General features: G+C 46.9%; 1 protein-coding gene across 4 annotated transcripts in view; it reads right to left on the reverse strand.

Annotated features, from left to right (window-relative positions):
• Positions 1-2018: 2018 nt before the first annotated feature.
• Positions 2019-13483, reverse strand: part of ACVR1 (activin A receptor type 1) — a 96040-nt gene continuing 84575 nt past the window's right edge. For all 4 annotated transcript variants that reach the window (XM_007671136.4, XM_029072129.2, XM_001509575.5 and 1 more), the window contains 3 exons: positions 10082-10279; positions 4534-4664; positions 2019-3846 (listed from right to left, as the gene is read on the reverse strand). In XM_007671136.4, coding sequence (XP_007669326.1) covers positions 3712-3846; positions 4534-4664; positions 10082-10279 — 464 coding nt within the window. In that variant the 3' untranslated portion in view covers positions 2019-3711. The remainder of the gene's footprint in view (positions 3847-4533; positions 4665-10081; positions 10280-13483) is intronic.

The raw sequence follows: 13483 nt of genomic DNA on the forward strand, positions 1-13483 counted from the left end.
GCTGTCTACATCTAAGCATACCTCGTTCTGGGCTTTGCTATCTCCTACCCACCGCTCATGCCATTCCCCCTGCTCACTTATGTCCATGAAACCAGTCTACCCCTCCTATAAAGCCCTAATAAAAATTCAACTCATTTCCCATTAGTCCCCATGTCCCTGTCCATGTCACCTCATCAATTGCCCTTGCCATCTGCCCTCAACAGTTCATTGGTTCATGTGGTTTTACGCTCTACTTTTGAGGTCACCCTTCTCCTGACTACATCCAGATACTTCGACTTTTACTTCTATCATACATTCCAAATCCTTGTTCAGTACTCTGCAGGCATTCAGTGAATACTGATGATGCTTTTGAAATTAAAACTCCGGGTCTTCTAAGAAACACCAATTTTCTCGATTTATTTTCCACTTTGCAGTTAAACACTTATTTGAGATCAACAACTGATGGAGGTCCTACTTGTGTGATACCTGCAGGGGTATGGGCTGATAACCAGGTGCCTCGGTAGTTATCTGCAAGGTTGCTTTATTCCATCTCTGTGATAATTTTAGAGAGTCTAGATTAATCCACATCCCAACAGGTTTTGCCCCTAATTATGGTAAGTTTATCTGCGGGGGAATCCTTGCTTAAGGCCTGTTTTTCAGAAAGTAGTATGTCATGCCAGAAGATTAAGACTACGTAGACTTTCAAGATGCACAAGAATGAAGCTGCCACAAAAATCAAGATCTGAGTTCAATTTTACATTCTTAAGAATAGGCTGTGCTTGAAGAACTCCTGAATTTAGAGAAGCAGATTTGACAACAATGCCCAGCACTTACACATAGAGATTAGGAAAGACAACAGAGAGGGGTCTGTTGAAGGGAACACTGAGGTAATTTACTACAGTCAGTTCAATCTCAGCCTTCAGCGTATGTCCTGGTACCATACCTAATTCGTGGCTTAACGGAAAGAGCACAGGCTTGGGAGTCAGAGGTCGTGAGTTCTAATCCCGGCTCCGCCACTTATCAGCTGTGTGACTTTGGGCAAGTCACTTCACTTAAATAATAATGTTGGTATTTGTTAAGTGTTTACTATGTGCAGGGCACTGTTCTAAGCACTGGGGGAGATACAGGGTAATCAGGTTGTCCCACATGAGGCTCACAGTCTTCATCCCTATTTTACAAATGAGGTAACTGAGGCACAGAGAAGTTAAGAGACTTGCCCACAGTAACACAGCTGACAAGAGGCAGAACTGAGATTAGAACCCATGACCTCTGACTCCCAAGCCCAGGCTCTTGCCACAGCCATGCTGCTTCTCTGTGCCTCAGTTACCTCATCTATAAAATGGGACACCCTGATTAGCTTATATCTACCCCAGGCTTAGAACAGTACTTGGCACATAGTAAGCGCTTAACAAATACCACCATTATTATTATTATAAAACAGGGTAACACCTGCCTTCAAGACTGTCTCTGGGAAACATGGTTATTAGAATACTGCACCAACCTCTGAGATTCCTCTGTGGAAGGGGCAATGTGAAGACTTATTCTACTCTATTTGCTCTGAGTTGGTGCTGATCCACTTTGTGCCTACAATCAATCCCTGGAGTGATTTAGGGGATATTCCACCCTTTCCCTCTAGACTGTAAGCTCATTTTGGGCAGACAACCTTTCTATCAACTCTGCTATTCTGCACTGTCCCAAGAGGTTAGTACAGTACTCTACACACAGTAAGCACTCAATAATTTTCTCTCCTTTCCAGATTTTTTCTGAATCCCCAAACCCACTGCTTCTTCCAAAACCCACCACCACTCAGTCTGCATCCTCCTCCCCCTCCCTCTGTCCCATCATTACCATCTCCTCCAGGCGCAAGAGACTTGCTACGGTCGCTTCTCCGGGGCTGATCTTGAAGCTTGGGGATCGTCAGCCCACACGCAAGCTGAACTATTCCTGGTCCACAAGGTGGGCTTGTTTTTGTTCTTCTTTTGCCCGTGAAGAAAATGCCTTACGCTAAGCAGACTCTTAAACAGCAGACAAATCATGGCTTTCATTTGAGTTGAAAACATTTTATTTAATTTATACAAATAACTACTAAATACAAAAAGTAGATTAAAACAAAATAGTTATTTTTCTGGCAGAGTTTAAATGCACGTAATGTAGTTTAGAAGAAAACGCATTTTCCCCACAGCGTTCAGGACCTATAATTCTACTGAAATCTTTCATTGCTTTTTATGTTTCTAGATCAGTAAGATATCTGGTGTCACGTGGGTAATGGCTAATATGTTCTGCGTATGAACTGAAAAATATGTTACAGACCACACACTTACAAATGTGAAGCACTTAAAATGTGATTCTAACTGATAATATGGAAAAAACATTCATTTCAGATTATAGTGTCAAAAACATTTGTGTAATAAAATCATGAGACCACATAAAAATAAGCTTCAACATATGCACTGGTCAGTTTCATGAAAACTGGGCTCAGTGCACTAGTAATAAATAATTTGCAAGGTTTTGTATAAACAATTCCTAATGTTCAGCATTATTGTAAACATCAGCACGTATGCAAAATGTGGCTAAGGTTGACAGTTACATTTTCAGGTTGCCAAATCAAATTCCTATTTGGGTGCCAGGGAAGGGGAGGAGAGGATGGAGGGCGGGTGAGATGGGACGGTGGAGGAGGAGAACAGGGGAGTCAAGTGAAGAAGAGGGAGAAAGAAAGGGAGAACAAAGAGAAAGAGGAAAGCAGGGTAGGGAAGGGAGAGGGAGGGAAGAGAGGAGAGACACAGCAGTCATCCTCCACCGTTGTGCCATCACAGCCACTACCATCACAGCGAAAGTCACCAGCCAGGTGGCGGCAGATGGCATGGAAGCAGGGGCGAAGGACTGTGGCTCCAGGCTTGGCACGCGGGCCAGCCCACGGGGTTTAACTACCCGCCACAGTGGCTCTGGAGCCCGGAAACCAGCTCAGCCCCAGTGCTGACCTGGGACTGCCGAGTTACAGCTGCCTGCTCAGCCCCAGAAGCTCGAGGGCAAAGCCAAAGCTCATCCACACCCATCTGCCCTCCCGACCCTCTCAACTCTCTCCTGGTACCAATCCCGCGGGGGCAGTGGCCCCTCCTACCCCCCAGGAATCGGCACCCTGATTTCCTATTATTCAGACACAGATCAATGGAGTACACAGCCAGTCATTTTTTGGCAGGTCAGGTCTTTAAAACTAACAGTAACAGTGCAAGTAAGGAATGCAAAGAATTCCTAGTGCAATAAAGAAAAGAAGCACAGGCAATATTGCTGATTAAAATGCATCACTTCCTCTTGTTCACTCTGAGAGTGTCTAGGAGACCTGTGAAAGATATTCAAAGCCATTGTCATAATGCCCAGATCTTGTCTTAGGATTTCTCTGTGTTCCTTCAGACCAACCAACCAACCAACCAACACCTATGCAACAGTCTATCCATCATAAGTCTCTGAAGCACGAACAGTTTGTCAAATGCCCATTTTTGTCACTGAGCGAGGTCTGGGTGGTTTCACCATCTCCCACACAGATGGCGAGGTAAGAATATCCACCATGTCTACAAAGCCATTTTGGGGGAGCGGGGTTCAGTTCTGAGTATACCAGGTCGGCATATTTCCAAGCTGGACTGCCGCCCTCCGCCTCCCCACCCTCCGTCCCCCCCCAAAAAAACCCAAAACAAAACAAAAAAAACACCCTTCCATCTTGACGGCACCACAAAAATGTCAACAGTCAGCTTTCAGTTTATCTAAGGAATTATCAATTTTGGTCAAAGTCTTTTTGATTCGCAGGGCTGTTAGTCTTGCAGAAGGATTGTGATACCAGCACTCTTTCATCAGCTTGGCCAGAGAGGTTAACGTCTAGGGTAGAGAGAGAGAAGATCAATGCCTGGGTAGTGAGATTATCCCTCCCTCATGGGCTTTGCCTACGTATTAGCTTAGTGACTTGCAGGGCAACTGAATTCTATCCATCTTGGGGGCATCCACAGCACTCTGCCCTTTGGACTCAGCTGGGTGGGAGTCGTATTTATCTCTATACTTTGCAAATAACCCAGTACTTGCCTGACTCCTGACAGTTTACCACCAGCAGCAGTAGAAACAACACCAAGGTGATAAGAGAAAAATGACCATTCCTCAAGTGACTAGAGCTATGAAACATCAATGGCAACATCTCCCAGAACACATTTTGTTCATGTACAGCTATAAGTATTCAATCTTAAAACCTCATATATACCCTGAGCCCAGCAAACAGAGGCATTTTGAAGTTCTCTGGACCTTCAAAAGAGTTCATTTCAGCTCAGTGAGGTATGGAGGGGATGAGGAGAGAGAAACGTGTACTCTGGAGACCGCCCCCAAGGAAGCAACAGTTATATCTGTTTCTCTTCCACTGCCCATGGCACCTGCAGTTCTTATACAGGAAATTTCAGTCTGGTAAATAAATTTCCCTTCCCATTTGTCCCCATTTTCATTCCATCACTAAGGAGAAAATACACTAAGTTTAAAATGAAGGACGCTTTAGTCCAGAGAAGAAAGAATGTGCCCACTTACTGGATCTGAGAACCATCTGTTGGGAATGTTTGGCCTCTGCTGATCCACGCAGACCACTTTTCTCATATCTTCAAAGCTCGGGTCATTTGGGACCACATCGTAGAAAGGAGGCTTGTAATCTTCTACAATTCCTAAACACGGACCAGAAATCCTCATTAGATTTGATTCTGACGTAGGCAGAGCCAACCAACAAGACCAGATAGCCACCTGGATGTGGGGCCTGAGATGAGGAGAATCAGCCAAAAAACCTTATCTTTGCAATGGTTTCAGAGAGGGCAGAAGGATAAATTGTTACTTTCTATATATTGACCGCTCAAGTCTCATGCTTTTGTTGTTTCCCATTTCCTTATCAACATCGCCACATAATTACACCAAATTGTTAATTGTTTTGGCCTTCCTATTACCAAAGGTAACGAGGGTCTCGCCCAGGCTGTAGGGTTAGAGGGAGGACACCGACCCGCGAAGCCTACTGTTCATCTGATGATGACCACAGAGGGGGTTTTAATATGGCACTCTTAGCCTTCCCTAGGCACTCCCACCCACAACGGGCTAGCATGATCCAACTCGTCGTGGACCTTGGATAACTTCTGCTCACTTCCCAGAAGGTTTTACAGCACCTGAGTGCTGCCTCTGAGCACCAAGGCGCTTATTAAGGCTTGACTTTTGGTTCGATTAGAAATCTGGCTGCATTTCCTGGTCCCAGGAGTGCTCCATGGGGCAATCCGCTGTCATCAGCGATAAGAAATGAATTCAATTGAGTCTTAAAACTTCATTTTGCTACTGGGCTGAGGAGCATGGCCGTAACCTGGCCATTTTCAGGGAGGTCGGGATTGCCCCCATTGGGGGCAGAGGTGGCTGCTTTCTGTGTCAGGAATACTCAGGGCCAGAAGAGTGTCTACTCTGACTACCCAGATCTGCTGCTCTTCTATTTTGTCCCTCCTGATGCCCACCATGTGGTCATTTTCTTGCTCAACCGGACCACCCCGCAGAGGTAAGCAGAAGGTGAGAAGTCAAGCGCTTAGTACAGTGCTCTGCACATAGTAAACTCTCAGTAAATACAAACGAATTGAAGGGAGGCCCTGCACACCAAAAAACGTGCTGTTCGAGGGCAGATCTGGGACGGAGTTTGGTAATGGATGACGTTGAAACTGACGCCTAAAACGGTGTTTTTTTTAGAATTATCCTTGCTTCACTCACGCATGGAAAATTGGGAACACATTATACTGCACCGACAAGGGCGGAAGATCAAGAAGTTAGGAAGGCGTTGGAGCAGACAGGATTATCTCTACAGGGAGGACAAAGAAAATGGGACTGTCTTTTTGACACAGATCAGATCAGGCCATCTCCATGACAAGCGCCTGCTCCTCTAGAAAGCACTTTGAACCAGACCACTTGAGATATGAATTTTCATCTGGTCCTAATGCTGGAATACAAAATCATGCACAACCATCAACTGTATTTATTGGAAGCTTACTGTGTGTAGAACACTGTGCTAAGCTCTTGGGAGAGCACACCACAACAGAGTTGACAGGCACGTTCCCTGCCCGCAAGGAGCTTACAGTCTAGAGGGGGAGACCGACATTAATGTAAATAAATTAATTACAGATATGTGCTGTGGGGCTGAGGGTGGAGTGAATAAAGAGTACCACATCCGTCTGTGTTCCTTCAAATCAAGTGTTACGGGAAGAAATCACATTAACTTTCAATCTGGTTTCTATGTCTTGTTCTTAGCTTTCAAGAAAAAAAACAAAGCACCAAAAAAACTGGACAGTAAAATACAGCTAACGATCCCTCGCTAAGATACCACCCTTCACCTGGGTTGCTGCAAACTCAACAAGCCAGTTACAACAGCGGAACAGGTTGGGTTTCAACCTGTGGGAAGAGGAAAAGAAGAGTTGCCATGGTTTCCCTAACTCATCCCATTGTGCTCAGAGACGGAAGCACGGTGTTCTAACAGAACCGTGGATTAATGATGGGAGCTGTTTCCCACAAGCTCTTGTGTCAAACACAACCTGTTCTCCTCTCCACCTGCCCTCCTGCCCCAGCTGCGTTAACCCTAGAGCCCTTTCCAGGGCAGAACAGGTCCAGGCTTGACAGCTTTTCTCTCCTCCTGCCAAGTATTAATGCTGGACTCCAGCCCTCTGAGCAAAACCTGACTTCAAAGAGGACCAAAACTAAAGATCCAAGAGAGACTACTGTTGACAAAAAGGAAGGTGATGCGGAACTGAACCCAAGGAAGGACAAGTACCCTAAAAGCGGCAGAAAGGATGTGAGGTGCAAGGGGTACCACGGGAAACGACTGTAGTTTCTCAAAGAATAATTTCCTGGGACTGAACTTTCTGAACTTCGGAATATATAGCGGTTGAAGGTTGAGGTGTCTGAGCAGAAACAAATGTAATGAAGTATGTGAAAAATAAAATGGGAATGGCATTTTGATTGCCTGATCACTGGGTTAAATTTGAGGCTTGCACAGTATGGTGATGTAGTTTTTAATGAAGGATCAGAGGGTGTTTTTCCAAACTTCTAAAGATTTTTTCCTCTCACCTTCCAGATTTATGACTTTTTCCCCATAACATGCAGGGTCCAAAGGAGGGGAACAGCACTGGGGCCCTAAACTGGAATGCAGAGCCTTGGGGAAGCAGACACGGGGCATTTGGGGAAGCATGTGCTGTCTATGAACATGCAACACACAGTTTTGGCAAAAAAAAAAATGACCACCCTAAACTAGAACCCCAGGCCCAAACTAATCTCACACCTCCCTCCTTTAGGCAAATGTCAGGATATTAAATTAATGTTAAACAGTAACAAATATATGTGAAAGCGCCTCACTTGGGGCCTGTAGTACTTATTCAAAGGGAAACTATTTGGTCATAAATTTTTGCTGAGGTCCCAGAGGCCCAAAGGACTCAATCTAATAAAAATTGCACTTCAAGAGGGTGGCCAACATGAGGATAAACCAGCTCTCCGTGCTACAGAGCAGCTGGTGGGGGGAATGGAGAACACGGCCTCAAGGGCTTCCTTTTTAAAAATATATTCAAAGGAAGAACAAAAAAATACAATTTAATCCTGAAACAAAACCTACACTGCAAATTGATGATGATAATAATGGTGGTATTTGTGGGGGTTTACTATGTGCCAAGCTCTGTACTGAGCACTGGGGTACGTACATAGTCCCTGTCCCTATGGGGCTCAGAGACTAAGTAGGAGGCCCATGCTGTTTCCCTTAGGCCACGTTTCTTCCCTCCATAAGAATCAGGGACAGAGTTGGAGGCAAGCAATTTTGCCAGGCAACATCACTAATACGGAAGAGACGGAACTCGATTCTGGGTCCGAAACCCCAGGGCATTGCAGACTACTCCCTTCAGTGACCATCTGGGGAACGCATGTCAAGATTTGAAAGGCCTTGGGGCTTATAAATGCCCCCACCCTGCCCCTCTTGGCTAGAACTTGGATTCTCACAGGCCTCCAAGCTCCAGAGTCCCCGCCGAGCTCGGCCATCTGCTGACATTGCTACAGTGTGGCAAGCACAAAAAAACGCTTCTATCCCGAGCCCAGAAACACCAATTTGCCATTAAGGCCCTGACTACCAACCAATCAATCAATCAATCATGGTATTTGTTACGCCCATACTCTGTGCACAGCACTGCATTAAGTGCTTGTGAAGAGGAGCAGCATGGCTTAGTGGAAAGACCACGGGCTGGGGAGTTAGAGGACGTGAGTTCTAATCCCAACTCTACCACTTGTCTGCTGGGTGATCTTGGGCAAGCCATTTAACTTCTCTGTGCCTCAGTTACCTCACCCGTAAAATGGGGATGAAGACTGAGAGCTCCACGTGGGACAACTTGATTACAATGTATCTACCCCAGTGCTTAGAACAGTCATTGGCACACAGTAAGCGCTTAACAAATACCATGCTTATTATTACAATACAACTGAATTAGCGGATAACGAACCAGCCACGGCTCAGTTTGTTAAGGCACCAGCCTGTCCCTGCGGCGTCAGAACCGAGCCACTGACATAAGGGTCCCAGCCCCGCGGGCCTCTGGTATCAGTTCAGTCCAGACAAAGTTCAGGCCCTAAAGCTCAGCGTAGCAACTGCCCTGTCGCAAACACGTCTCAAGGCATTTAAATGGCCTGAATTGCAACCCAACTGCTGTCAGGCATTGAGAAAGAGTTTTACTGAGAAAATCTGTGCCATGTATTTAAACCAAGTCATTTTTAAAAAAACAAAAACATACGCCCAAACCCCAGCACAACACAGTCTCACAATGTTCCATGGGTGTTTGTTTACGCTGAATGGGATTCACACCTTTTATATCCTCAGGGTGGATTTGTTCTCGTATATTCAATCACAATATTATACATACGCTTTAACTACTGCCCACTGGCTACTTCTAAGGTTGTGTCTTCCTCAGTCTGCTTCTCGTTCCTCAAGAAGCAGCGTGGCTTAGGGAAAAGAGCCCAGGCTTGGGAGTCAGAAGTCGTGGGTTCTAATCTCGGCTCGCCATTCGTCAGCTGTGCGACTTTGGGCAAGTCACTTAACTTCTCTGTGCCTCAGTTGCCTCATCTGTCAAATGGGGCTGAAGACTGTGAGCCCCACGTGGGACAACCTGACCCTGTATCTACCCCAGTGCTTAGAACAGTGCTTGGCACATAGTAAGCGCTTAACAAATACCACTATTATTATTATTCTAAGAGTTCTCAACCCAGTGTGCTCCCAAAATCCAGAAGTCTTTGGGATTTTAACTGTTCCTGGAAAAAATGGGGCTGTGGGAAAAGAGGGCTGTTTTGTAAAAACTGAAATCCAATCATTACAACCAGCTCATAAACCTGGCTAAACTTAAGGATCACTCTGAAGGGTCAATCAAGCGCTCAATCAATGCTATTTACTGAGCACTTACTGTGTGTGGCCACTGTACTAAACCCTTGGGAGAACACAATAGAGTTAGCAGTCACAGAGTCTCTGTAAACAATCCAGTCGCACTCGCGTAGCAAGGAAATTGCCTTTCCCCTCACCATTAGCTATGTGTATTTTGTGTAATTTACTGGTCTAATGCCCCAACGCAGTTAGCATTTCCACTACAGCACCAGGTATCTTTTGGGGAGAGTCAAAGCCCCGTCTAAGAAAGGTGTATATAAAAGCTCTCAAAGCTGTTAAATCAGCCCACCCGGGGGTTGAGCCAAGAGGACCGAACAGGTTTGTGAACCAGGAGGCTTGGAATCTAGCCCCAGCCCTGCCAGGTGACCATAGGCAAGTCACTTAACTCTCCGTGTCCTCGTCTGTAAAACAGGGACAATGATGTAAAACAGGGACAATGATGCCTGCATCTCTTAAGACTAGGAGCCACGAGTGGGACAGGGACTGAGTCCATCTGGTTTTCTCATATCCACTCCAACACTCAGCAAAGAATTATTCCTGTTACGCCTTCTAATAGCAAACCACAAGGGCAAAGGTACAGTGGCCCCTTCGGGGGATGTCGAGGAGGGAATGGGAGGCAGAGCCAGATTGTTCCACCAGGCCTTGTGGTTTGGGAGATGAAGCACCTACCATTGCTCACCATCCGCCGGGCCACCTCCCACAGGACCAGTCCAAAGGCCCAGATATCCACCCTCTTGTAGGAGTCGAAACAGTCCACCTGGATGGTTTCGTCCAGAACTTCGGGGGCCATGTAGCGCTTGGTTCCCACGCGGGGGTTGTTACCCACATCCAGCTGATTGGTGCTCTGGGAGTGCATGACGGCGAGGCCTGGAAGCCAAAGGAAGACAGGTCATTACTCCACCCGATGGGCCGCTCTGTCCAGCGCTCCCTCCTGATGCTGGGTGCGAGCAGACGATTCCACCCATGGAACCGAAGTACGATCAAGCCTGCCCGACTGGGAAATCCTCGGCAGAGCTGTGGCTGGGTCTACCTGGTTGACACAGCCTGGACCTGCCTTGACCCAGCAGGTGACCAAGGAAGAGCTCCACTGTGGACTCTACACACAAAAACAACCTAACGGGTCCAGGAATCTACAGCAGAACGACTGATAAGCGATACTGAACACAACTACTAAAAGCAGCTTTGCTAAGTGGAGAGAGCACAGGCCCTGGAGTTCAGAACAACGTGGGTTCTAATCCTGGCTCTGCTGCTTGTCTGCTGTGTGTCCTTGGGCAAGTCACTTAACTTCAGGCCAGCAGCTGAACCTGCTACGCCATCTTAACCCAGCTAAGGTTCCCAGCATCGCAGACCCGCCCCCTTCTGTGGCGATTTTTCTCTATCTGTAACTTATGTTAATGTCCACCCACTGTGTATATTGTAAACTCCTTGTGGACTGGGAATATGTTTACCAAGTTTCCCAAGTGCTTAGTACAGTGCTCTGCACACAGTAAGTGCTCAATAATACCACTACTACTACAAATGATTTAATGATTGATTGATGGATTGAGTGGAAGGAGAGAGGGGAGAAGAATGATGGGGGAAGAAGCACAGAGCACGGAGCAAAATCATGTGGACTTAAACTCACTTCTGTTTCAAGCTTCCCTAGACGAAGAAAGAGATCCGTTCCCATCTCTGCCCAAACCAACCGTACCGCAAAGTGGGGTTCTGGCTGGGCTCTGGCTGCCCGCCCCCCTAAATGGGAAGCACTGTGTGACACGGAGAACATCGGTGAATTTGGAGAGTGGTGGGTTAGCATGGTGAATTGTTGCCATACCACCTCGAGAGGGTGCAGACTACCCCGTCTGAGCAATAAATAAAATTAAATAAAACCCAGAGGATGCACCCTAACTCCATCCAACTTGCCTGAGGGCAAGAGATGAGAAAGCATCAAAACTGGGTGCCTGGTCAGAGCACAGCTTCCAAGGTGGGTGGTTTGGGGCGTGCCGTCATAGGCTATGACTCATTCAGGATTCCTGAGACACCAGCGGGAACCCTGCCTCTGCTCCGAAGCCAACAGCGAGAGCCGGATAAACACTTGCTGCCGGTTTCCAGACCTCCAGGCAAGCACCAGATGTCTGGGATTGGGCACCCCAATACCCATGGTACGAGAAGGCCTACCTCTGGGCCACGTCGCCTTTCAAATCACCAAAGGCTGTGATCAGGCCTAAACCATCAGGCCGTCTCCTTATCGTCAACTGTGGGCTTGCTGGGAAGATTGCTAGGCGTGAGGAGACAAGATATCCATGACACTGGGAGCTATCGCGTGCACAAATGTGACGCTTAGTCATGACATCATAGGACACTCTGACATACCACTGCACCCTTGGGGTTTAGCCACATCTTTAGCTGGCTCTGAACCCAGTAGTGTTTGTAGAGGGTGAAGTGTGATGGTGCAGGGGACAGTATCACTGGAAGATGTCACATGTACCCCAGTATTTGCTGCAGTTGGCTAAGTGTATTGGGTGTGTTCTGTGTGCAGAACACTAAGCTAAGCACTTGGGAAAATACAAGATGGTTGAGACATGAACCCTGCCCTCAGACAGTTTACAATCTACCAGATTCACTTTTGACCAATGGGGAGCTGGTGACCACCTCTGACATATGTCCAGGTCAAAGCAATCAGGGCAGGGACTTCATTCCACAATATGGAGGGACGGAGAGAAAAAGGGGGGAAATGGGGCAGGGCAAGGGAAGAGAGGTGCTCATTCAGATAAAGAGCACGGGCTTGGGAGTCAGAGGACGTGGGTTCTAATCCTGGCTCCACCACCTGTCTGCTGTGTGACTTTGGGCAAGTCATTTAATTTCTCTGTGCCTCAGTTACCTCATCTATGAAATGGGGGTTAAACATGTGAGCCCCACGTGGGACAACCTGATTTCCCTCTATTTACCCCACAGCTTAGGACAGTGATTGGCACACAATAAACACTTAACAAATGCCATTATTATTGTTATTATAAGCTAAACCGAGAGAGCCCGCTCAGGAGCAGTATGGCCAAATGGAAAGAGCACAGGCAGGTTTGGGAGTCAGATGACCTGAGTTCTCATCCTGGCTCCACAATATGTTTGCTGTGACCTTGGGCAAGTCACTTCCTCTGTGCCTCTGTTTCCTCCTCTGTAACATGAGGATTTAGTTCCTGTTCTCCTTCCTACTTAGATTGTAAGCCTGTGTAGGACAGAGACTGTGTCTGGCCTGATTACTTTGCATCTTTCCCAGTGCTTAGAACAGCGCTTAACACACAGTAAGTACTTAAGAAACACCACAATTATAATTATTACTATTAGAGCCAGTGTGGACCTCCACGGACCCAAACTGGAACCCATTCATCATTCTTCGGGATGGACCGGCAGAGACTGAGCCCTCGGTAGGTCTGTGCTCTATTCCTTGTCGTCTTCTCTGGTCCATCTCCATGGAGTTGCCACCGTCAGTAGCGGAAGAAAAGGGTCCAATGACCTTTGCGCTGTTACACTGTACTATCCCAAGTGCTTAGTACAGTGCTCTGCACACAGTAAGCGCTCAGTAAATACATTGGATTGATTGCTATCATCTCCTTGGAACTTGGGGCTTTCCAAGTAACAGTTTCTAAATAGGAAAACCTGCACGCGTCCATTTCAGGCACTGCTCTGAACGGGGAAAAATTCCTCGTGAGAGGGATCCAGGGTTCCATGAGGGCCCTATAAAAGGGGCGGTCCGGTTTGAAGTGAGGAAAGCAGATGGAAGCCAGAAGCAATTCCTGACATTAGCAGCTACTAGTTCAAACAGCATCAAAGGCCCTTCCATATACTGCTGTAGAACGAGGGCCGTTCAGAAGGACTCTGAGGCTGCAAAGGATATAACCCTAGACTTTCAGCTCATTGTGAGCAGGGAACGTGTCTACCAAGTCTGTTTTACTATACTCTCCCAAGTGCTTAATATACTGCTCTGCACCCAATAAGTGCTCAATAAATACGTTGATTGATTTATGCCGAGAGCAGCGACTGGGCCAAATCCCAAGTGAACTCTCTGTTGCCCCCTCCAGCAATGAGGGGTGATTG

The sequence above is a fragment of the Ornithorhynchus anatinus genome, chromosome 9 (assembly GCF_004115215.2).
Source record: "Ornithorhynchus anatinus isolate Pmale09 chromosome 9, mOrnAna1.pri.v4, whole genome shotgun sequence".
NCBI lineage: Eukaryota > Metazoa > Chordata > Mammalia > Monotremata > Ornithorhynchidae > Ornithorhynchus > Ornithorhynchus anatinus.